This window comes from Pipistrellus kuhlii, unplaced genomic scaffold, assembly GCF_014108245.1.
Source record: "Pipistrellus kuhlii isolate mPipKuh1 unplaced genomic scaffold, mPipKuh1.p scaffold_m20_p_6, whole genome shotgun sequence".
Classification (NCBI taxonomy): domain Eukaryota; kingdom Metazoa; phylum Chordata; class Mammalia; order Chiroptera; family Vespertilionidae; genus Pipistrellus; species Pipistrellus kuhlii.
The window spans coordinates 16,299,485-16,325,251 of record NW_023425562.1 but is presented as its reverse complement, the minus strand read 5'-3'; the positions used below and the strand labels follow the sequence as shown (position 1 = coordinate 16,325,251).

At 38.0% G+C, this 25,767-nt stretch overlaps 1 protein-coding gene across 4 annotated transcripts in view; it reads left to right on the top strand.

Annotated features, from left to right (window-relative positions):
- Positions 1-25,767, top strand: part of DYM (dymeclin) — a 233,669-nt gene that overhangs the window by 47,487 nt on the left and 160,415 nt on the right. For all 4 annotated transcript variants that reach the window (XM_036419857.2, XM_036419859.2, XM_036419858.2 and 1 more), the window contains 3 exons: positions 2,941-3,013; positions 19,587-19,712; positions 22,441-22,583. In XM_036419857.2, the coding sequence (XP_036275750.1) occupies positions 2,941-3,013; positions 19,587-19,712; positions 22,441-22,583 (342 nt within the window). The remainder of the gene's footprint in view (positions 1-2,940; positions 3,014-19,586; positions 19,713-22,440; positions 22,584-25,767) is intronic.

Sequence of the window (25,767 nt, the reverse complement as noted above, 5' to 3'; positions counted from 1 at the left end):
AGTGAGTTACTATAATTTCTGGCAGGTGACTTTATGTTTACTTATTTTTATTGGAACTAAAAAGATATTTATCCTCATATGAAAGCTGAATGATAGAAATACTGCTTGGAAAATAATGCAGTATGAGTGACTTTTGCTTGATGTCACACCTGGTAAGCAGTCAAATCTCATCACTCTTCACTTGATATGCAATTATTTGCTTCTAGATTAGCTCAAAAACAAGCATATAGTATTCTGCAGGACTTTCTTAAAGTAAATGGAAGTTGTCAGATTTCAGCTGGAAATTCTTTATTCGTGTCTTTTGTTAGAGCTTTGGCCTTGATATGTTACATTTTATGTGTATGAAATATTTTTTATTATGATAAATTGATAACAAAGCTGTGAATATATTCCTTAATTGACCCAGCTGTAAACTTGACCAAGGTTATTATTTAGATGGCACATAGAACTGGATAGAGTGTTCTTGTCACCATGTTAAGATTTAAAAATCTGGGTTTACACCCCTGGAAGGAAAATAGAACAATCAGGCACCATCTGTGGGTTCTGAGTGCTTGTTTCTGTAATTAAAACACTGCTGGCTGCTTGGTTAAATAAAGGTATGTTATTAAACTGTCCAATTCATTTGGTCTGAAATGTTCTGTAAGGAATCAGTGAAGATTTTAGATGTTCTTCTTGGGTCTGGGTCAATACATTCTGCAGGATGAGTCAGGGAATGATGGTTTAACAAACATATATTGAATATGTATTATATGACAGCAAATGAGCTTGTTGGAATAGGTTGTTAATTCACGTGGGTTATGTTGGACAGCTTTGACAATGAGGAGGATTTTAGTTAGATCTACTTATTATGTAACCTCAGAGACAAATGTTACTTATTTCCTTGTTTTACTTCCTTCACTCATTGAGCTAATAAGCCTATCTCTTTTAGAGTGAGATTTAATGTGGTTATTGAACTTGATTCTTGCTGTGTATTCTTCTTAGCCTTGATTGGTGTGTTCATTGTGACTTAATGTTCTCTTCAAGCTTGGCACTCACCTCGCAGAGGGTTACTGAGCCAGTTCTATTTATGGCAAGGCAGGAAGGGGTTTCTTCATAATTCCTGACTACTAAGGTGATTGTGGTCTAGAAAAAAAGAATTGCTAAATTTTTTCAAGACTCCAAGTGCTTTGATGCCTTTGGAAATAACCATTAGATTTATACTTAGACAGCTGGGTTCAGTTGAGCAAACATGTATTGAGTATACATCACATGCCAAGCTCTTAGTCATTATCCTTGAGAAATAGAGTCCAATAGAAGCCTGCTTACATGTAGAGAAGAATTATGATACAATGTAACCAAATTATGCAGTGAAAGACATATGAACAAGGCATAGATGCAACCTAGATTATTATTTTTGTTCAAGGGGAGGAAAAAGAGTTGTGTTTTATAGAGGAAATGAAGATTTAGGATGGTTCAGGAATGATAAAGATTAGCTCTTTTTAAAAAATTATATTTTTATTGTTGGAGGGTATTTCAGGCAGAATGTTATTGAGGAGGCATAAAGTGGCATGTAGTAGGTAGTTTGATTTTGCTGGAATATAAATTGTGAAAGGAATAATGGTGAGAGATAAATGTAGAAAGGGATGCAGGGCCTGTATCTCAAAGGGTCTGGCATGCTGTACTTTGGAGCTTGGAGTTCTTTCTGATTCATAATCAGTTTAAAGCAATTATAAAGGTCTAAGGCAGGAGAATGGAAGGATGGACTGTAGTTAGGTCTTTATGATAATCTGAAGTTTGGATTGTGGAGAGGAGTAAATTTATAGGAATACTAGTAGGAAGGTTTAAAGAAGATTAGGAGTTTTAATTTAATAAACTTGTTTAACTGAACTGAGAGCATGCAATAATGAACAAAGGCATGGCAGGAAATGAAGAAAAGAGTAAATAACAAAGAGGTGACTGTAATTTATAGGACCTTGAGATGAATAACAGAGAGAATAGCCTGTGTTTTGGTTTGGGTTAACTGATGTAGTCACTGAAAAGGAGAATAAAGAACAGGTACATGGATGTGAGGTGTTGGGGCAAACGAGTTCAGTTTTGAACTTATTGAGCTAGCGTACTGGTGATGCATCTAGGTGGAGATGGCCCGCAGACAATTGGATATAAAGATGACGTTCAGTGGAGAGACAAGAGGAAAACTGTAGGAGTCGCCAGCATACAAGTGATGACTGATAAAGGAGATCCTAGGGAGCGAGATGAGGAGAAGGAAGCCAATGGTGGCACTCTGGGCAGTGGACCAGTAGTCGAAGGGCAATCTGAGGACGTGGATACTGGGAATGAATAGAGTGAGAGGTAGGTTAGCAATAAGGTGTCCTAGGAGCTGGGGAGGAAAGAGTAGGTGTCTCAGTGTTGTCCAAAGCCAGAAGTCACTCAGAGGAGCATTTCCACTGGGAGGGTAATTTGTAACCTGTCTTTGCCACTTGTTCATAGGACTTGGAAATCCCTTTTACCTTTGGCTTTCTGTCTGTGAAAGAGGTAGATGTCTGGCCTCTTACTTGGTTTCAGAATGTCATCTGTGGAGTCCCCACAGGTTCAGAAAAGAAGATCAAGGGCAAGGCCCGTTGTTTAGGGGGCTGAGGGGTTTAAATCTACTCCTGATTCAAACAAAGCCCCAGCTAGGAGCAGCTTGCTTTTTCATGTTTTATATATTTGGCTACTGGCCTACAGAAGTCATAGTTACCTTCAAATGTTAAAAAATGTGTAATTGATAGTGTTCAAAATTCCTCTATAGATGGAAATCATAATCGATGCTAACTTATGATTTCGGTTTTACTCAACGATCAGCGTTAATGTCTGAGTGTATGTAATAATTATTCTTATTCTCATTAGGAATGAAAACTGAACTTCTAAATAGTTCCATTCTATTTTATACTTTGTTAACAAACTTTTTGTGTATCTTACCAGGTTCTGACTCAGAAGATCTTTTGGAAGAATTAGTCTGCTGTTTGATGCAGTTAATCACTGATATTCCACTCATGTAAGTTCTGGCTACATTGGAGTTTGTTCTGTCTTCTTTGTGTAGGGAAGATGGTAATGGGTGATGATGAAGGGTTTGTGGGTCCTAGTGTAGAACTTTCATGTATGCCTTTTAAGGGTAGTACATTCATGGAGTTCTTTCATCTCTCTTGCCTAGTAATATTTAAACTCTGACTATCATCAAAACAATTTTAAGTTGTTAACAATACTAAGCATATGGTAAGCACAGAATTACATTAATCTCTGTAATAAATGAACTTAACAATCTCTGTTAACAAGGGTTTAAGAATTTGTCTGAAACAAATTCGTATGTGGTAGGTGCAGCTAGTTGTTCATCCATTATTTGTTATGTCCTCCCCTTCTTTCTTATGTCCGGCTTTTATTAACGGCCAGTTTGGGATTTTCATGTGTATCTTTTCTTGAAGGTAGATGTGGTCATTGAGATGTAGGGAGAAGTTCTCCATGAAAGTATGAGTAAAGCTCTTTCAGGGGACCTGGCTCCACCAGGAGTCCTATCTTTCTCTTATTGACAGCCCTCTTTCCTGCTGTCTACAATGTGAACATGGTGCTTTGAATTATGTGGCCATCTTGGCACCATGAGCCAAGAGAATCACTGAAAAGTCTGCTTTGATGTCATTTAGCTGCTAAACCAAAGTCATCAACTGCTAGTCCATCCAACCCCTCTCACCTCTGGACTTCTCATGTGAGAAAAATAGACCCTTAATTGTTTATGGTAATGGATTTCTGTCACTGCAATCGAATACCATTCCAGCATGATTCAAAATGTTTGTTATTTTTAAAGCAGTTACTGTCAACCTTTTTAAAAATTGCTTCTTTGAGGAACCCTTTTAGACTTTTTCTTAATTGCCCCCCCCCCCCTTGAAGCACCATGAATCACTATAATATCTGACTTTTTCACCTCAGAGAACTAATTTTTATTCTCTTGGGGGAGGGGGGTCAGGAAGGGGTCATATCGTTTCTGTTGAGAATGCATATTTTAAAGAAATTATTTTTTAAATAAGTAGATTTTAAGATTTATCATCATAGAATCTAATCTACATGGGGATATCGTTGGAAAGACAGGTATTTGTGGAAAATGGGCTCCTGGCCTCTGTTGTGCATAAGTGCCGCATCCAGAATTGTAATGTAGATTTAGAAGTGGGATTCACCAAACCCTGTTGTGGTTTGGAGTTTGTACAGCTTGGAAGGCAGGGCCCATTCATGATGAGCTCTTGTGACGGACACACTATTAGCTGCCAATGTCCTTTTCTCAGCCTCCTTTCTAACAGATCTCCAGTATTGTTTGGGGGGACAGTGTATGCCCAGCTTGGTTTTTAGGCACGCTGGGAATTGAATGTGCCTGATATGTGGCCCTGTGAGTTTGGGCCAATATTATGTAAGCGGGAGATGTAAGCTTGTAGAGCACTTACCTCCAGCTTTTTGCTCTTTATTCTTCTTCTCTTCCTTCCTGGAATGTGGAGGCAGCATTTAGGCGTCTTAAAAGCTTGATGATGACTGCAGCACGCAAAGAACAGTGTCCCGGGAACATGGGATATTGGTGACATTACGGAACTATTACACCACCCCTAGATCACTTACCTTTGGATTTCTTCTTGAATGAAACAAATAAACCCTTATTTTGGTTAAGCCGCTGTAGTTATGTTTCTGTTACATATTGTCACATTGTGGGAGGGAGAGCACGTTATCTGCTGTTTACTTGTCATAGTATGTGTGATGCTTCATGTGTTCCTGATTTAATTTTAGAAATAGCACTACCTCTATTACATTATGTGCTTACAAATACCAGTAATATCTTCTAAATGAATACTTTTTTTCCTTTGTTGATAATATATCTTGAAGTTAAGGGGGATGGAAATGGTAAATCCCTTTAGCTAGTAAATAGGCCATGAGTACAATGACTAGACCAGCCACTTAAACACTCTTGGGGAGCAAGCAGACAGTGTTGTAATATATCAAACATTTCAGTGTTTTAATGTGTTTATACTTTTTAAATGAACTGAAAATGCACAGACAACCAGATGTCTTGTGTCATGTACACTCAGCTTTAACCAGCTGCTGAAACAATTTCTTATGATTTAATATTCTTGGAACTCCATCCTCCAAGGTTTGTCTTGGTAACTGTTTCCATGTGAAACCAAACTACTCTTTCAGTGTTTCATCTACTGTAACTATAGTGCAGCGTTACAGATCAGCTTATAATTTAAGGAGGAATATTAACATAGGGGAACCAGGATGCTCTCACCTGAGCATCAGCAGTCTCATTATAAACTTCCGCGTTAACATTGGCACGCCAGTGCTGTGCCAGCAGGTGCACAGCAAGAGGAATCCAGTTCTCTTGGCCACCGAGGGCAATTCTGAGCTAGCTTACTGTGACATCATTTTGTTAATATTGAAGGCAAGTGATTATTGAGAGCGTAGATATTTAGAGATCTTTATATTTAGAGATCGTAGATATTTAGAATTTTAAATTATACTCTATTACTAACAGGGTCCCTAAACTCCCAGAACTTAAAGGAATAATTTGTGATGAAAATTGACTTTAAAGTCAATTCTGCTTTGCAGTTTGGATTTCTTGATAAAATATTAATTCTCTGAGGTGGTTAATCTTCAGTGAGATTAAAATTGCCCATCTTACAGAATTTCTTCCTTAAACTCCTCTCAGCATTTATATATTTAAAGTAAAGATTAAGTCATGCATGGGCTTATGATTTGACATTTTTTATTCTATATTGGGTTGATCCATTCAAATTGAAATGTCTTCCAAAAATAAAGCCTTCTCTATAATTATTAGACTTCAAGGAAGTGAGTGGGAAAGGAATAAAGTAAGATAAAGGTATCTTCTCAAGACCCTGAGAGGGGATCATAAGAAGAAGGCGGTTGGAAGGACAGAGCTGAAAGCAGAACACTTAGAGTGACAGAGTGTTACTGTAATGGTTGAGACCCTGGGACTCCATCAGTGGAGGTTAAGTGAGGTCCTAGCATCAGAAACAGTTAGATTGTATGGACCCCAAACTTATAGTTTGGAAACTGTTTGTGATGCTTTTTAATTATGAAATAGAAGTTATTTTGGTGACTAGAACTGGGTGTTTTCCCCCTTTTATGTCTTTTTGTCTGTTTTTGTTGCTGTAGTTTTTCCAAAGCTGTCGCTGTTGTAAATGACGATGCCCTTGTCAAGAACAGGCCCTCCTTCTTTCCTCTGGTGCCACCACTCTGGACAGGTCCCTGTGACATCGGCTCAGAGTGGGCCTTTCTGTTGGCCCCAGGCCAGGACTCCTCTGGGGTCCATTGGTGGGTTCTCCTTCATCCGCCTGTGAACAGTCATTGAGAACTGGGGCTGCTTCATTCTAGCCTGGCCCTCATTTGCAGATTTTTACGTTATAATTTAATCTAGGAAACCTTACCCAGTTTTTTCGTAAGTTAAGTACTGGCAAAGATGAGATTTTCATAATTGCTTGCCTTCCCGGCCTTTTCCGGTGTGAGTCTATTTCTGTCCAGTGCAGAGGTTATCTGTTAACCCTGTCGCACCACTCATTCGATTTCAGCCACGCTGGTGTCCTTGCTAATTTGGAACCTGCCAATTTCCTCCAGCCTCCGAGGCCTTTGCCCTTTCTTCTTATTTTCCCTTGAATATCTCCTCTCAGATATCTGTAGACTTATGTCCTGACCATATGCCTTTCAAGCTTCTTTCACTCAAAGGTCTGCTTCTTAGAAAGTGCTGCTTTGCCCTCCCCAAAATAGCACCCCTCTCACTCTCTGTCCTTTTATCATGCTTTATCTTTTGTCTGAATAGTCATCTCTACTTTTCATATTATCTGTTCTTTCTCTTTTTTTTATTTTTTAAATATATTTTATTGATTTTTTACAAAGAGGAAGGGGGAGAGAGAGAGAGCCAGAAATGTCGATGAGAGAGAAACATCGACCAGCCGCCTCTTGCACACCCCCTATCGGGGATGTGCCCACAACCAATGTACATGCCCCTGACCAGAATCGAACCCGGGACCTTTCAGTCCACAGGCTGACACTCTACCACTGAGCCAAACCGGTTTCGGCCTTTCTCTTACTTTTATTTCTCAAATAAAATTGAAATGTGAGCTATAATAGGTTTGGCTCAGTGGATAGAGCATCAGCCTGTGGACTGAAGGGTCCCAGGTTCGATTCCAGTCAAGGGCATGTACCTTGGTTACGGGCACATCCCCAGTAGGGGGTGTGCAGGAAGCAGCGGATCGATGTTTCTCATCGATGTTTCTCTCTCATCAATGTTTCTCTCTCATCGATGTTTCTAACTCTCTATCCCTCTCCCTTTCTCTCTGTAAAAAATCAATAAAATATATTTTTAAAAAATTGGAATGTGAGTTCCATGAAAACAAAGATTTTTCTTGTGTCCACATTTATTTTGCTCATTGCTATGTCACTAGTACTCTGGTTTGCCTAATTCTCAAAAATTTTTTTGTTGAATCAGTAAATCAGTAGGGACACAACTTATTCAGTGTGCTTAAAGCATTTTGTTTGTTTCCCAGCATCCTGTCTACATTGTGCTAAAGCATGTTCCATTATAGGTATACTGGCTCAAAGCCCTTTGCAGTTGGTAATTATAAAAATTCAATGTCTTATAGACATTAGTAGTAGAAAGGGGCTGAAACATTTGAGAAATAATATATAACAATGTTTAAGGAAATGCTGACTAGTGTGGGACATTTTAGGGACAATTAGCTAATGTCTCAGTAGTCTCCAGATTATCCCTTCATAATATACTTTCTTTTTTATTGAGTTCATCCTCAAAAACATATATTGTGAATATACTGTGTGTGTGTGCTGTACTAGGCCCTGGGCAAGGAAAGGAGTGGCTTTTGAAGAGCTTAGGGATAGATAGATACATAGAAAGGTAGCCCAGTAAGAGGAGTAGTTGAATGCTACAGTCATTTCCTGCCTCAGTGACTAGCAGTGGCTGGGTCATTAAAGAGGCTGAAAGGTCTCTCTTAGGTGTGAACATTAAGAACACGGCAGTAGTTTGATTAGAGCAGAGGGTTTGTGGGAAATTAGGGCTGGGAAGCTATGTTTTTTGATGGCGTCGACTTGAATGTTAGCAGGAGTAAAGGTTTAATTGTGTTTAGAGTTCCCTGTTTATTTTATGTAATAAAAGAGAAACATGCAAATTAACCATCACTCTGCTGTGCCCACAGCCAATCAGAGTGAGCATGTAAATTAACCCAACAAAGATGGAGGTCAATTTGCATATGTAGGCTATGAGGGGAAGGGGGGCGGTGGAGGGAGTTACTGGAGCGGTACTCCAGACAGAAGTGAGGACTTGCGGGCTCCTGGGCGGGTGGGGGAGCAGGGACTAGCCAGATCCCGGGCAGCTGGGAGTGAAGCAAGGGGAAGGAAGGCTTATTCTTGCACGAATATTTTGCAACGGGCCTCTAGTTAGGATATAAAAGAACAATATATTTTTAGAGCTACTTCTCTAAAATACATTTGGAAGTATTTGGGGGAGGATAAAACTGATTAAGAATCTTTATGAAATTCTCTTTATCCACAAGATTATTGAAATGTAATAAAATTATATCAAATGCACATTGATTCAACCCTTAGACTAATGGGTTTGGCTTAGATGTCATACTGTGGAAAAGTCGAATATGGAAAACGTTTGGTGCTAACACTGAGTACGCAGTTTAAGAACCTGAAGAGCCATAGTCTCCTTTCGGAGACCTGCAAGTTGTTGGAGAGAGTGAACAACCTGCAGGGACCCATGGCTGGCACGGAAGGCCTCGCTGATGGGGAAGTGCTTTCCTGCAGCTCTGAGTGTCGATGCCCGTGTCCTTCTCCCAGTGCAGCCCAGGCGGGCGGGGCTGAAGCCTGTCAGCATGGAAACTGTAAGTGCTGCCAGGTGAACATCTCCTATAGCTTTCTGGTGGGATTAGGCATTTATGACATTACAAGCACCGGATTAAAAACAACGGTGTTGTAATGTACCATCACAGTGTTTTGTTTTGTTTTTATATTAAGTTCAGAATAGCTTTTTAGCTTGAAAGTGGATTTTTAGAACTAAAATTAAACTTTTAAAAAACCTTTTTCTAGCCCTTTCATTTTGAACATGTCATTGAAGTGGAGAAAGGGGAAGTGACTTTCCTAAGGCCACTTGAGGATTCTTACATAGTTCAGCCCTGTAAACTTGCCCTTCTACTTTAAAAGAATTTTTACTTTTTAAAAAGCAAAACTGGTATAGAATGCTTTTGGTAATCTCTTTTACTATTATTAATACACGAATAGCAAAATATGGAGCTGTGAATTTAATTCTACCAACAAATAGTTGATTTTTTCTTTTTCTTTTTTATGCCACCTATATAAATTAATTCTTTTTTTTAACTTAAGTAGCCACACTCTTTTTAAAAAATATATACTTATTGATTTGAGAGAGGAAGGGAGAGGGAGAGAGATAAACACCAATGATGAGAAAGAATCATTGATTGGCTGCCTCCTGCGCGTTCCGTGGGGATTGAGCCCAAAACCTGGACATGTGCTCTTGGTCAGAATCGAACCCAGGACTCTTCTGTCCACAAGCAGACGCTCTGTCCTCTGAGCCAAACCAGCTGGAGCTAACTTAATTCTTTTTAAAAATTTTTTAAATTTATTATTATTATTATTTTTGATTATGGTATCACATAATTGTACTCATCCCCCCATTCCCATCCTAAACACATCCCCAAATATGCCTCCACCCCCCTGTTGTCCATGGCCACTGGTTAGGCCCATATGGATGCACACAAGTTCTTTGGTTGATCTCTCCCCCTTACCTCCACCCTTCCCTACTTTCCCTCTGAGGTTTGAAGGTCTGATTTTACTGCAGATTTTACTCTCATGTCCTCTTAGAGATCTTAGGAATTGCTTTCCGTGTTCCTCTTCACCTCAACGTGGTCTTCAAAGAAAGTGGGAAATGAGGTTCTTCTGGGCCTTTGATGTAATAACAGGCCACAGGTACATACATAAGCATCACTGAGGTGTAGCTCACAGGTGCCATGTGATCAGTAGCAGCCCTACATTCCCAGAGAGTGGGTGCTTGGCTGCCATCTCAGCTTTCGAGAACACCAGGCATTAACAGTGCTCATTCTTCTTTTAAAATTTATTTTTAGATAGAGGAAGGGAGAGAGAAACATTGATTTGTTCCACTTATTTATGCATTCATTGTTCTATTCTTTTTGATCCTAACTTTCATTTATTTACTTATTTACTTATTTAATTACTAATGATCCTAACTTTCATTTATTTACTTATTTACTTATTTAATTACTTAATTACTTTAACCCTTCAGCCAGTTTCTACCAACTACTGTATCTTTTTATTTTATTTTTTACAGTATTATATGTCTCCCATTTCCCTGCCCCCTTACTGCCCTCCACCAAGCCCCTGCCCCACTCCAGAGACCTTTGCCACACTATTGTCTATGTCCATGGGATGGATATATATATATATATATATATATATATATATATATACACACACACACATACATACATATATATATATGGTGCACAAATTCATGTATGGATGGGTCCCTCGGCCTGGCCAGCTATATGGGCTGATTGGGGCCATCTCACCCAGTCCCTATCGGCTTAGGGGGGGAACTGCAGGAGGTTAGCCCACCATGGGAGGTTGGGTGTGGGAGCGCACTGACCACTAGGGGGCAGCTCTTGTGTTGAGCGTCTTCCCCTTGGTGGTCAGTGCACATCACAACTACTGTTTGACTGGTTGGTTGTTTGGTTGTAACAGTGGAACAGTCACTTAGGCAAATAAACAAACAAACAAACAAACAAATAAATAAATAAAGATTCCTGCAAGCAGCCGCCCACCCTGCCCAGCCCTACCCACCGTTGCCACTGCCATTGTGGCTACTGTGTGCTCGCCGCCCCACCCCTGTCTGCCCTTTCCCTTTGGCAGCCACCTTGCTTTCCACTTTTCCTCCCTCTTCCTTCTAAGCTGTACTCAGTCTTCACTCCTCCCTCCCTGGTCGTATGCAAATTAACCACCGTCTTTGTTGGGTTAATTTGCATACTTGCTCTGATTGGCTGTGGGCATAGTGAAGGTACAGCCAATTAGCATTTTTCTCTTTTATTAGTGTAGATATAAGTTTTTTGATTAATCTTTTTCTGCCCCCTCACTCCCATTCCCTCTGAGATCTGTCAGTCTGTTCCATGCATCCATGCCTCTGGACCTATTTTGTTCATCAGTATATTTTGTTAATTAGATTCCACATATAAGTGAGATCACATGATACTTGTCTTACTCTGACTAGCTCATTTCGCTTAGCATAATAACCTCCAGGTCCATCCATGCTGTGGCAAAGGGTAAGAGAACCTTCTTTTTTTAAAGCTGGGTAGTATTCCATTATAGAAATGTACCACAGCTTTTTTACCCACTCATCTACTGTAATGGGCACTTGGACTGTTTCTACATCTTAGCTATTCCAAATAACGCTGCCATGAACATGGGGATGCATATATTTTTTCTGATTGGTGTTTTAGGATTCTTAGGATATATTCCTAGAAGTGGGATTGCTGGTTCAAATAGCAGTTCCATATTTAATTTTTTTGAGGAAACTCCGCACTGTTTGCACCAATCTGCATTCTCATCAGCAACGGACTAGGGTCCCCTTTTCTCCACATCGTAGCCTCACTGTCACTTGTTGATTTGTTGATGGTAGACATTCTGACAGCTGTGAGGTCATCGTCATTTTAATTTGCATCTCTCTGATTAGTGACTTTGAGCATTTTTTCATATGTCTCTTTACCATGTGTATGTCCTCTTCGGAGAAATGTCTATTCAAGTTCTTTGCCCATTTTTAATATGTATTTACATATTTTGATTTCCGAGAGGAAGGCAGAAGGAGAGAGATACAAACATCAGTGGTGACAGAGAATCATTGATTGGCTGCCTCCTATGTGCCCCACACTAGAGATTGAACCTACGACCTGGGTATATGTCCTGCCCGGGAATCAAACTGAGACCTTCTGGTTCATAAGTTGATGCTCAACCACTGAGCCACACCTGCTGGGCCCCTCTTTTCAATGTCCTATAGTTTTCCAGGTAGAGGTGTTTTACCTCTTGGATTAAATTTATTTTTAGGTATCTTATTATTATTGTAGCAATGGATAATGTGATTATGTGGGGTTTTTGTTTGCTTTTTTCTCTTTCTGAGGGTTCATTATTGGTGTATAAAAATGTCATCGATTTCTGGATGTTAATTTTGTAACCTGTCACTTTTGCTGAATTTATTTATTAAATTTAGTAATATTTTGGTGGAGTCTTTAGGGCTTTCTTTGTACAAGACCATGTCATCTGTGAATAATGTTGTACATTCTATGGGTTTGACAATGTATAATGACATGTATCCACCATTATCTATATTATCAAAGGCCCGGGGCCATCATGCTGGGATGCTGTAACAACCAAACAACCAGTCACCAGAAGGTGCCTAGAGCACCTCTCAGTCCCTCACCCTGGTCTGCGAGCCACTTGGGACCGAGGGGGGGCCTGCGGCTCGTATGGCGCCTAGGTGGCGAGCTCCTCATGCACGGCAGGTCTGGGTCTCGTGCGATTTTGCGCGCTGGGCCTCTAGTGGTATCATAAGAGTAGTTTTGCTCTCTGAAAATCCTGTGCTCTACCGGTTCTCTCCTCCATCTGACCCCCCATCTCTCAACCCTGACCACCACTGATCCTTTTACTGTCTCTAGTTTTGCCTTTTCTAGGATGTCATGTAGTTGTCAATCATGCATATGTAGTCTTTTCAGATTGGCTTTATTCTTTTAGCAATAAATATATATTTAAGTCAACTCTATGTTAATGGCTTAATAGCTCATTTCTTTTTAGCACTGAATAATATTCCATTGTCTGGATATACTACATACACATAAATTCACTTTATGCATGTATACATATATAGTCATCGTATAAATCTAAAGTCGAAGTTAAGTGTGTACATTTTAAAATTTGATGAAGTATGATAATGTCTCCTACAGAGATTATACAAATTATACTTCCAACAAATCCATTTCAATGACCCTTGCAAATATTGTGTATTATAATTTTTTTTGTAAGTTAAAAATGGAAATCAGACTGTGATTCTTATATGCATTTTCTCATTACAAGTGAGGTTGAATATCTCTTCATATATTTAAAAGCCATTTCTAACTTTATATAAAGGTTTAACAATCATTTTTAATTACTGAGAGCTTTTTATTACTCATTGTTTCTTGTTTTATGAATGCAACATTTTAAGTTGGTATGATTGCATTTTGGATAACCACATATCTGCTTTGGTATATTTTCTTAGCTATTATATATCCATCTTATCAATCAATATTAATTTTTGCTTTTTTTAAAGACTATTTTTAAGAGCTCTTTTTGGTGGTTGAACTTTCTTTCAAGAAAATTTGTGGCTATATTTTATACATTTGCTCCATTGTTAAATATATAGTATTGGTTTTCTGAGAAACCATGAAAACATAGAGTGGATATTTGAGTTTATTTCACCACTCCCTTAATTTTTACAAATAATGAAGTTGACAGTTAAGGTGGCCAGTAGAGGTAACAAGTGACAGTTCTGAGACTAACATCATGTCTTTTTACTCCTAACTCCAGGCACCGTCTGTCGCACTGATAAGACTTATTTTAAATGAGTTGTGTTACCATGTCTTTGATGTTGCTGACTTTTAAAACTAGCCATCACTGCTATTGGCAGTATCTGTAATATACTATACCACTTTTTAATCTTTCCTTATATTTTACTTTTAGACTCTCCATGTTGGCAAGTCAGTGATATTTCTGAATTTAGGTATTAATCCTTTGAACTTGTTAGTTGTTTTTGTTAAACTTGTGTTCCACTTTCAGTGCTGTCCCGTTTCTCCTCCAGTAGTAAGTTAGAGGAGGATGTTTTTTTCCTCTGTGTTCATTGACTTTGCCCTTCGCCAACACTAACACCCATTTCATGAAGGCTTTTGTCTTTATCCAAATGTTCCACTCTGCCCCAGCGGAGCAGGGCAAGGTCATGGCGCCTGTCTTTTTTTTCTTCACATGAAATTAATAACTTGCTCCAACAGTAGTTTGTTCTAGGACATTTTCAGCCAGATGGTGGAAAGTTCTTGGGATAATATGGAGCCAAAGCAACACTTTGGCTTTTTAAAGTTGACTTTGTTTTGGTGATTGTGTAATGAAAATCTTCTGAAGATTATACAAGGACATTAAAACAAGAAAGATCTGTTGGCTTAAAACATTTTTCATCTTTTAAAAACCACCACACTCAGCATGGCAGAACTTTGGTTTATTTCAAGTATTGGTCTGTCTGGCTCTTTTCCTTGATTATTTGGCACTTAAGATAGTCCAATTAATATATTTGAAATTTTGTTTTCATGGGAACCTAACATTGCCTTGAATTCTTTTTTCAGCATTATAGAAACTTATAGCAAGAAATAGCATTTGAGATACTTTGGTCTAATAAACTTACTTACAAATAAGAAATCAGAGACCCAGAGATAGCTATTTGCTGAAGAGAACAGAGTTTAATAGGGAACTTAGAAGCAGGTCCTAGGTTTTCTAATTTTGGACCGATGACTCCTACAGTATACCACAGTGAGATTCAATTTTTTGTTTGCTCTTATTTCAATATGTCATCAGATTTTAATCAATAAAAGTTCAATTTAATGACTAGCCTCTATTTTTAGTTCTTGATTAATTTAATTTTCAAATAGATGACATATTTATATTGGTCAAAAATCTAAACGCATGAAAGTGTTCATAAAATATATGTGGTCAAAATGAGATTAGGTATTATCCTCAGATCATCTTTTATGATATTTTTTTTCCAGGAAATTTCCCTGTAGAGATAACCAGTTTGAAGCAAATGCTCCTCTCACTCATTTCCTTTATGCTCTTCCTATTTAAAAAATTTTTAAAACATAGACACAGTATAATGATTGCCAGAGGTAAAGGGAGGGGCAGAGGAGGTAGAAGAGGTAAAGAGTAGATAAATGGTGATGGAAGGAGACTTGATTTGAGGTGGTGAACACACAATACAATATACAGATGATGTGGTACAGAATTGTACACCTGAAGCCTATATAATTTTGTTAACCAGTGTCACCCCAATAAACTCAACTAAACATTTTAAATTAAAGATAATAGCCTGGCTAGCGTGGCTCAGTGTTTGAGCATCGACCTATGAATCAGGAGGTCATGGTTCAATTCCTGGTCAGGTCACATACCCAGGTTTCAGGCTGGTGGGGGCCTGCAGAGGCAACAGGAGCTGATCAGTAATTCTCTTTCATCATTGATGTTTCTATCTCTCTCTCCCTCTCCCTTCCTCTCTGAAATCAATAAAAATATATCATAAAAATAAAATAGTTACCTATAATCTCATCTTCCAGGATTGCTGTTTTTATTTTTTGTATATTAACATCTGCATGTATATTCATTTATATGATGCATATTATTCTGCGGTCTTTGCTCAATATTACATCATAAAGTACATATTTCAATAAAGTGTTTCAAAAGCACTTGTTTTATAATAAAGCCAGCACAACCCTGATACTAAAGCCTAATAGTGACATTATATAAAAAGAAAACAGAAAGATATATTTTTTAAAAGTAGCAAATTGTCCTGGCTGGATAGCTCAGTTGATTAGAACATTGTTCTGATACGCCAAGGTTGGGGGTTTGATCCTTGGTCAGGGCACATACAAGAATCAACCAATGAATGCATAAGTAAGTGCAACAACAAATCGATGTTTCTCTCTCCCTCTCTCTTGTCCTCTCCCTCCCTCCTTCTCTCCTTCTCTCTGTCTAAATCAATTAAAAATTTTTTAAAAATTAGCAAATTGCATCTAGTAATATATGAAAGGGATAATACATTATGACCAAGTGGGGCTTATCTCAGGAATGCAGTGTTGTTAAACATTTGAACATCAATCAATATAATATGCCACATTGACAAAACAAATGAGAAAAGCCATATGATATTTCAATAAATGTGGAAAAAGCATTTGACCAATTCAACATTCATTCATGAAAAAAATTTCAGCAAAATAGGAATAGAAGAAAACATCTTCTACCGGATGTAGATGTGGTTAAAGTTAAAGGACAGTCTGCACATCAAAGCCCTTAAAGTTAAGGGCTTTGATGTGCAGACTGTCCTTTATTTTCCGAGTGAGCCCAATTTAATCACGAGTCCTTAAAGGTAGAAGAGGAAACCAAAAGGATGGGTGAGAGAGGAGCAATATGAGGAGTCATTCAAAGCCATTATTGACTTTGAAGATGGAGGAAGGGAGCCATGAGTCAAAAATTGAGGTAACCCCTAGAAGCTGGGAAGTGCCCTCAGCTTACAGGCAGCAAGAAAGGGGGGGACCGGGTTTTATGGCCAGGAAGAGCTAAATCCTGTGAACAACCCAAACCAGCAGGAAATGGATTTTTCTGTAGAGCCCCCTGAATCAAAAGCAGCTTGCTGATACCTTGATTTTAACCCCTTGACACCTGTACTGCAGCTTCAGAACTGTATGGTAACAAATGTGTGCTGTTTCAAGCTAAGTTTATGGGGATTTGCAAATGGCAACAATGTAAAAATGAATGAAATATTCAACTTCTCAAAGCAGATAACTTTAGCAAATTAATTTAAAATATATATATATATATATATATATATATATATATATATATATTATTGATTTTTTTACAGAGAGTTAGAAACATCAATAAGAGCTGCCTCTTGCACACCCCCTACTGGGGATGTGCCCGTAGCCAAGGTACATGCCCTTGACCGGAATTCAACCCTCTTTCAGTCTGCAGGCTGACGCTCTATCCACTGAGCCAAACTGGTTTCAGCTAGCAAATTAAATTTGTTAAATACAGAATTGTAGATGGTTCATTCCATTTAATATTTGTTAAGTTTTAATGTGTTAGTGCATGTATTTAATATGTGTATGTGTTCAAGTACAAAATATTCTTTTGTGTACATATATTTTAATGTACATAAGTAAAATTGTGTTAAGAACTCATTCAGTTTTTTAGTTTTTCCTCTCAGAACTGCTAAGAGCTACCTCTGATGCTAAATGAACAGCTTAGTGGTGCTGTTAAAACTGTTCCATTGTGTGCATCCACATTTTACTTAGCCAGTTCCACAGTGGTCACCTGGACTGCAACACCACAAATGAGGAATGTCTTTATATTATCTATCCATTACTGCATAATAAATCCCCTAAAACTTGGCCATTTAAAACAACATTGTTTCACAGTTTTTAGGATCAGGAATCTGGATACAGCTTAGGTTGGTGTCCCAGACTCAAGTGTCTCATGATGTTGTAGTTGAGTTTATTGCTGGGGCTGTGGTCTCATCTGAAGCGTCAACTAGGAAGTATCTGCTTCCTAGATTTCTCACTTGGCTTTTGGTAGGATTTAATTCCTCTAGGACTGAGGGCCTCTGTTCCTATTGACTGGAGGCCTCCCTTAATTTCAGGTGAACTTCTTCATATGTCAGCTCACTACAAGGCAGCTGGCTTTCCTCAGATAAAGCAAATGGAAGAATGAGAGCATCCCCAACACAAGCCATCATCTGTGTGTAAGCTCATATCTCAGAAGTGGGCTTATCACTGTATTCGCATTGTTAGAAGCGAGTCACCAGATACAAGGGGAGGAAACTACACAAGATCATGAATATTAGGAAGTAGGGATTATTGGGGTCATTTAGGGAGTGTCTTCCACAGCGAGACATATTTCTGTGATTTTTTTGGGGGGGATGTATACATAATGGGTTATAGGTTGTTTTCTAAAACGATTGGTTAATATTCCCATGAGCAGTACATGAGGGTTTATATATCAGCATATGCCTGCCACTCCTTTACATTTTCTAGGGCGTAAAGGGATAGCATATTGTTTTAAAGTGACTATATTTTCCACTCTTATTTTCTAGTGGAGTTCTTGCCTTTTTTCTTTTTTTTTGCCATCTGCAGGGATTGCTTCTAACATTCCAGATATTGGTTTTTTGTTCTTCCCCCTAATCTATCTCTGTTAACTTTGTCCAAAGTTTCATTTGTTGAGCAATAATTTTTAGTCTTGATATAATTAAATGCCTTTGCTTTTGGCTTTGTGGTTTGTGCTCTTAGGCTTTTATTTAAGAAGTCCTTTCTTATGCTAATGTTACCAACATATCAGTATACATTTTCTTCTATTAACTTTAATTTTGCCATTCACATCTAAGTCTGTAATTTATCTGTCATAGGTCTTTGATAGTAGGTAATAAGTTAGGGATCCATAATTTTTTAGCTTTATGAAATGAACCCCTATTTTCCTAGCACCATCTTCTGTACAATTTGTTTTTTCTCCATTATTTTCTGGATCCATCTTTATTATATATTGATTCTATATATACACAGGTCTGGCTATATGTTTAGTTCTCAATTGGGTTCCATTGGTTTATTTTTATGTGATGTTTTTATTACTACAATGATATTGCATGGCATTAGATAAATTGAATGGGCCTCTTGAGTTTTGTGTACTTTGTATTGAAAAGACATTTCTGTCAACACTATAATTCTGTCCTTAAAGTATCTGGTAGAATTTAAGCTTGCCTAGTTCTAGCATTAAGTCATCTTTAATTTGTTTAATAATCCCCACTTAAGTAGATAGTAAGTGTTTTTCTTTGGGCTTTCCATAAATATTTCAGTTCCATAAAATATTTTTATGTTCTGGAATTATTACTTTTTTTGCTGTGTTGTTGAGATTTCTACTTTCCTGGTCTAACATGTTACTGTTACCCATGATAATCTTGTTTAAATTTTTGTAATAACTGAAGATTTCTTAGGGCATTTATTCCTGTTTGTGCTCCTCTGAAAAATTTTGTTCCCTTTTTATTTGATCTAAGATTTGTTTCTACCCTTGATCTTAGCCAAATGGCTGAGATGTGGTAAGATTTTATTTCTAAAAGGGAATAATGATCTTGGGAAGGGACAAGAGTATTTCTTCCCAAAAGAAATATGCATGTAAAACAGGAATAATTTGTTGAGTGTTCATACTTTCTGAACACGCAGAGTTGGCTTTGAGAATGAGGGCACTAGAGATGGGAGTGTAGAACATGCCATTGTTCTCATGGTAAAGTGACTGTCAACTTGAAAAGGCATTGTTTTCTTTCCTACTGATTTCTCTTCAGTTTTATAATCTGAATATTTCTTTCTGTGTTATCACTAAACAGGGATGAACATAAGGGCTGTAGAGTGGATCTTTAAAGCAGAATACTGCTAGTAATGGTTTCCATTATACACTAATAAATAGACTTGTTATTCAGTAGGAGATGGGAATGGGAAAATAGGGAAGTAATGAGATACCTGACCCAACTAATGACTGGGGAACGGTTTCATATTTTTTCTCAACTTAATTTTTATGTTAACCATATTAGTATTTTTTTTTTTTATAATACAAGCATGTTGAATATTTAGATTTGAGTTTTTAAATTCAGAAAAGAGCAATATATTACTGTTCCAAACTGATCCATTATTCTGTTTTGTTTCCTATTTCTCCAGAGACATTACATATGAAATATCAGTAGAAGCTATATCAACAATGGTTGTTTTCCTTTCCTGTCAACTATATCACAAGGAAGTTTTGCGACAGAGTATCAGTCACAAGTATTTGATGCGAGGTCGATGGTATGTTTCTATTTTAATTGGAGGGGATTGGGGGGAAGGCAGACAGAGAGAGAGAGACAGACAGATAGACATGGAGTGACACTGCCCACACTCTCCCAACCAGAGCTGGGATGGAGCCTGTAGCTAAGGTTCCTGCCCTTGACTGGAATTGAACCCAAGACCCTTAAGTTTGAGGGCCAATGCTCCAACCACTGAGCCAAACCAGCCAGGGCTAAATTTGTCTAGGTTTTAAACAAAATAGTCACGGGGATGTAAAATACAACATAGGGTATATAGTCAACAATACGGTAATAACTATGTATGGTGCCAGATGGGTACTGAAAATATTGGGAGGACGACTTTGTAAATTATATGGTTGTCTAACCACTGTGCTGTACACCTGAAAGTAATCTACACTAATAAAAGAGAAACATGCAAATTGACTGTGCATCCACCATACTCACTAGCCAATCAGAGTGAGTATATAAATTAACAAAGATGGAGGTTAATTTGCATACACAGGGTAGAGTGAAGACTGAAGGCAGCATAGAAGGAAGCCAAGTGCTGCAGAAGGCAGTGAAGCTGCGGAGTAACAAGCGGAGTGGCGGAGACGGGAGGGAAGCAGGTGGAGCAGCGGAGAACCCCTATTCCTCCAGCCGCAGGAAACAATATTCTTTTCTTTTTTTCTTTTTTTTTTTTTTAAATATATTTTATTGATTTTGTACAGAGAGGAAGGGAGAGAGAGAGAGAGCCAGAAACATCGATGAGAGAGAGAGTTGTCATCGACCATCTGCCACTTGCACATCCCCCACCGGGGATATGCCCGCAACCAAGGCACATGCCCTTGACCGGAATCGAACCCGGGACCCTTCAGTCCCCAAGCCGACGCTCTATCCATTGAGCCAAACTGGTCTCGGCAGGAAACAATATTCTTGCAGAAATCTTCCTGCAATGGGCCTCTAGTATAAAATAAAATTGAATGTCAACTGTAAATGGATATTTAAAAAGTGAACAACAAAAAATAAATTTGTCTCTTTTTTTCTATAAATCTATATATTTGGTTTTATCCCCTTAGTATTTTTAAAATCTTTATTTATTGATTGATTTTTGAGAGAGAGAAAAAGAGATATATTGATTTGTTGTTCCACTTATTTATTGCATTTATTGGTTAATTTTTTGTATGTGCCCTGACTGGGTATCTAACCCCAAACCTTGGCCTAACCAAATGATGCTCTAACCCAGCGTTTTTCAACCGCTGTTCCGCGGCACAATGTTGCCTGGTGTGCCGTAGGTGCAGACAAGACAAGAATTTTATAATTTTTCACTATTTTGTTTACTTAATATTTCATAATAAAGTAATTATAAAATACTTTCTTTGTGTTTATTTGATTCCTATTCAAGAGAATTACTTTATATATAGTCAATATAGGCACAGAGTTAAATTTTTTAACATTTTCTAATGGTGGTGTGTCTCGTGATTTTTTTCATGAAACAAGTGTGCCTTTGCCCAAAAAAGGTTGAAAAACACTGCTCTAACCAACTGAGCTATCTGACCAGGGCCTCTTACCTTAGTATTGTTCTGTATCTCCAACCAGACATTCCCATAGTTGTTCTATCAGCACCTTCAACACATAAGGAACCAGATTCTCCTTTTTTGTCCAAACTATCCATCCTTCCTACTCCATTACTTTCCAGCTCCATTGCTTTCTGTAGTGATTTCTTTGAAGAATTAAAACTTAGTCGTTACTTTCTTCTCTATCATTCTCTAATGTCTAATCAGTCATCCAGTAATATTTCATTGAAATTATTTTTGTGTCTTTCCCTCTTCACCAGTTCCACATAACCTCTTGACTGACTGTTCCTATTTTCATTGAGTCAATACATCTTTATTGTGTACTAACCATGTGCCAGGCATGTTAGGATGTAGGGCTATACTCTGAATAGAAGCTTACAGTCTTCTAGTGGGCGGGGATGAGAATAGATAAATACACACACACACACACACACACACACACACACACACTCACACACCTTTTATTGATACAGTCTTTACAGAATTTTGGAATGTAAGACAAAGACAAAGTAGCTTTGATTAAGTTCTCAGGGACTTTCATCCTTCTTACTACTTTTGTTTTCTTCATGGCACCTTCACTGATAATATGGAAAAGGCCTGAGATTTTGCTCAAGAGTCTATTGAGAAATTTTCTCTATATTGCAGGAACTGATCTATCACCAATTTGTGGACACACACCCCTTTTCACCTATTTTTTTCTCCCTTTTCCTCATCTCATTACTTAGAACCAAAGAGTATAACGTTTACAAAATCTGTATATATACAGATATATTTTTGTTTGCATGCACTAATTAAATAACTTCATACTTAAAGAGTATACTCTTTTATATTATTGCTTTTTAATTATTTTCCCGTACTAATTCTATATTACTATCTCCCTTCAAGTGCCAGGTACTGTACTATACACTGAATTTATAATATCTCGCCTGTTAAACAGATTATTAATAAGGTGGGTTCAAGAGTGGAAGTGAATTGACCAGTGATCTGTGGCATAGTAAGGAGAAAGCCAGAGTTAAGCCTCAAGTCTGATGGTCTTCACTATTATGTGACCATGCTAGCCTTCTTTGAATTGTGCTAATCCTTTTGTATTATTAGATCATATAGATTATTATTAGTACAGTCAGATGACTCCCGTAAGTATGAGTCTGATTTTCTTCTTTTGTCCTTTCTGTGTAGTCTTCCATACACCAGCAAACTTGTGAAAACGTTATTGTATAACTTCATCAGACAAGAAAAGCCACCTCCCCCAGGTGCCCATGTTTTCTCTCAGCAATCGGATGGGGGAGGACTCCTGTATGGACTTGCATCAGGTGTAGCAAGTAAGCCCTTTTTGATTTTTTCAGTACTTTGATATACACAGATTGTTGTTTAATGAGTCGTAAATAATTCCGTTTTCCTTGGCTGCCACTCCTAACAGTTATATTGGATCTGTGCAGCTGTGTAAATGTGACATACTGAAAGTAATTTAAAACATTCAGTTTTGCATTCAATGTAGTGAATGCACTTAAATATATGCAAATAATGAATAAATTGTTTACCTATAAGGCACCATTTTTTCAAGAAGAACGTTTATAAATATGCATATTGTATGAGTTCTAGCTGTACAATTCAGTTAAGCTCTTGGTAACTTTTTAAATGCTTGGTTTTATAAGGAAATCATTCTGTTTTAAGGACTGTATTGGTTAGGGTTTTATGTGACTAATTGGGTATAGTTTTCTTATTGTAATAAATGTTTCATTTGTTGATGACCAATTAGTATATTTTGAAGAGTTTTGTTATGAATTCAAAAGTGGCACAAATATGAGTTTTATCAGATTAGAAGCAAATTTTGTTAACTGTGCAAAGTCCTTTCCCACCAAAGCATCATTTCTGCTTCACAGTGATCAGACTAAAGACTGGGGAAGTATCGAGTACCTCTGGTCTGCCCCTTTGTTGGTGTGAGGACCTATGCCACGAGAGGTTATATAAAGGAACTTTTGCTTTATTCTGAAGGAGAAAAGTAGGCTGACACTTGGGTAGTTGTGAGGTCTGCACAGTTGCTCTTACTAAATGTTCTACTTAAGCACATGGTGCAGAGTTAGGCTGTTTGGAGGAATTTAAACGGAGCTGAGTTCCACAGCTGAATTGTGATTGACACATCCTCCCCTCACTCAGGGAGGAACATCAGTTTGATAAGAAAATGGAGAACTACAGTGTGGTAACATTAATGAGTCACGGAAACCTCTTTGTATTAAAGACCTCTCTGTTGACTTTAGGAATTGATCTGTGAACCAGGCTTTTTAGGTTTGCCTTCCTTTGATTTCTTTGAATTATGAGTTGAATTACATTTGTGATTACTCATGGTTTTGTCTTTGGTGCTGAGCAGGCTGCCTAGAATACCAGACCTGCAGAATTTTATTCTCCGAGTTACTCTTGCCTACTGCCAGCCTTGTTTCAGGTGAACAGGCTGTTCATGCTTGCTCAGTTATGGCCGTGAAGGGAGCATAGGCATGGCTTTTTGTGTCCCGTGGGAAGACTTCATTAATCCAGTAGTATTTGATTTTTGATTTTGATTTTTTAAAATATATTTTATTAATTTTTTTACAGAGAGGAAGAGAGAGTGAGAGAGAGTTAGAAACATCAATGAGAGAGAATCATCGATCAGCTGCCTCCTGCACACCCCCTACTGGGGATGTGCCCGCAACCTAGGTACATGCCCTTGACCGGAATCGAACCTGGGACCTTTCAGTCCCCAGGCCGACACTCTATCCACTGAGCCAAACCGGTTTTGGCACTATTTGATTTTTTAAATTATTAAACCGGTATAGGGATTTAAAAGTTGAGTATTTTGCAGTACTCCAATATGGTTGGGGATTTTGGGGAGCAGGTAGTATAGGGTCATTCATTGCTTTCTCCAAAACAATGGCAAAACTTTTGAGTTGTTTAAAAAAGTAAACATAGATTCATGGGTGGTTTTGGTTTTTCTTGAATTTATGTGGCATGAGAATGAAGTCCAGGATGACATCTGGTGTCATCAGTACCAGGTGCCAAAACACTGGACTTCCTAATGTTAGATCTGTTCCCATCTACCTAGCAGTATATAGTCTTAATTTTCCTTCTTTCCAGGTTCCTTGTCTTTCAAATGAGGAAGTTGGGATAGATGATCTGAGATTATTTCCATCTAATTTTCAGTGAATCTATGGTCTTTTCCTCTGCCATTTTAAAAGTTACTATTCCATTAAGGGCATTAAAATAGTTAGAATTTTTAGTGTGCTATAGTTACAGCACATTTTATATAGCTTTCTTCCTAGACCTTTACAAATCTATTCATGCAAAAATATAAACATAATGGAGTAATTATCGTTATTTCACAGTTTGCAAGTCAAAGGATTATAAAAACAACAAAAGGACATTCTCTTAAAAAGCAAAGCTGGATTGTGGGTAAAATGTAAATTTGATCACAGTATGTAATTTGAATTAAGCCATATTCTAGGAAAGTCAGTCAAATTGACAAAGAAAATTTGACTTTAGTTTTTAGTGATCACTTTTGATGATTTTTTTGGTTGGTAGTTAAGGAATTTTCCTACTTTAAAAAAGTGCTTTTAAAATTTTTGGAGGGGTTTTAGAGAGAGAGAGAGAGATCAAGGAGAGATAGAGAGAAACATTGATGTGAGAGAGAAGCATTGGTTGGTTGCCTCTCATATGCATCCTGACTCAGGCTCAAACCCACAACTTGGTCATGTGCCCTGACCGGGAATTGAACCAGCGACCTTTTAGTGCAAGGGATGGTGCTCAACCAGCAGAGACACACTGTCCAGGGCAGAATTTTCTTACTTTAATATTGGCTTGAGAAAATGTGATTCGGAGATTCCTCACTGAAAAGAAATAAGGTTGCAAAGTTAGATGCAGATTATAAATGCTTTTGGATTATCTTCATTTTTGTTGGGATTGAATTTTTCGTAGGACAGAAAACATTTCCTTTCATAGTGTGTGTATTGTATATTTTGCTGAGATTATTTCCTCTGAAACAGCATGCCTTATTTTGGAAAACTTTATAGTTTTGGATAGTGAAGTTCTGTTGGCTCTGGCAAGGGAAGATGGGAATCCTAGCGCTAGAACTGGGTCCAGATGAGTAATGAGTCACATGTCTGGGCCCTCACAGGAGTCAGGCAAGCCTTCTCCAGCCCATTCTCATTTATTTCCAGTTATCTATTATCTGTTTCCTAGATTCCTGCAAAACCTTTTTAAATCTTCCCTCCCTCCCACCTCTTTTATATGCCTTCGCTTAGGTTATCTCTTTAATCTAGAATCCTCCTTCCTCCTCTCTGTCACTTCAATTTTCTGCCCATCCACCCATTGAGGCCCATCCCCAGTCCTACCTTCTCTATGAAGAGTGCCTTTCCTCCCTCCTAGCAGGAGATAATCTTTTCCTGTCGCACTCACTCTGCTTTGCGTTATGATTACTGTGTAGGAGTTTCATTTCCCTACATTGCTCTACATACAATACAATAGGAGCTAACATAT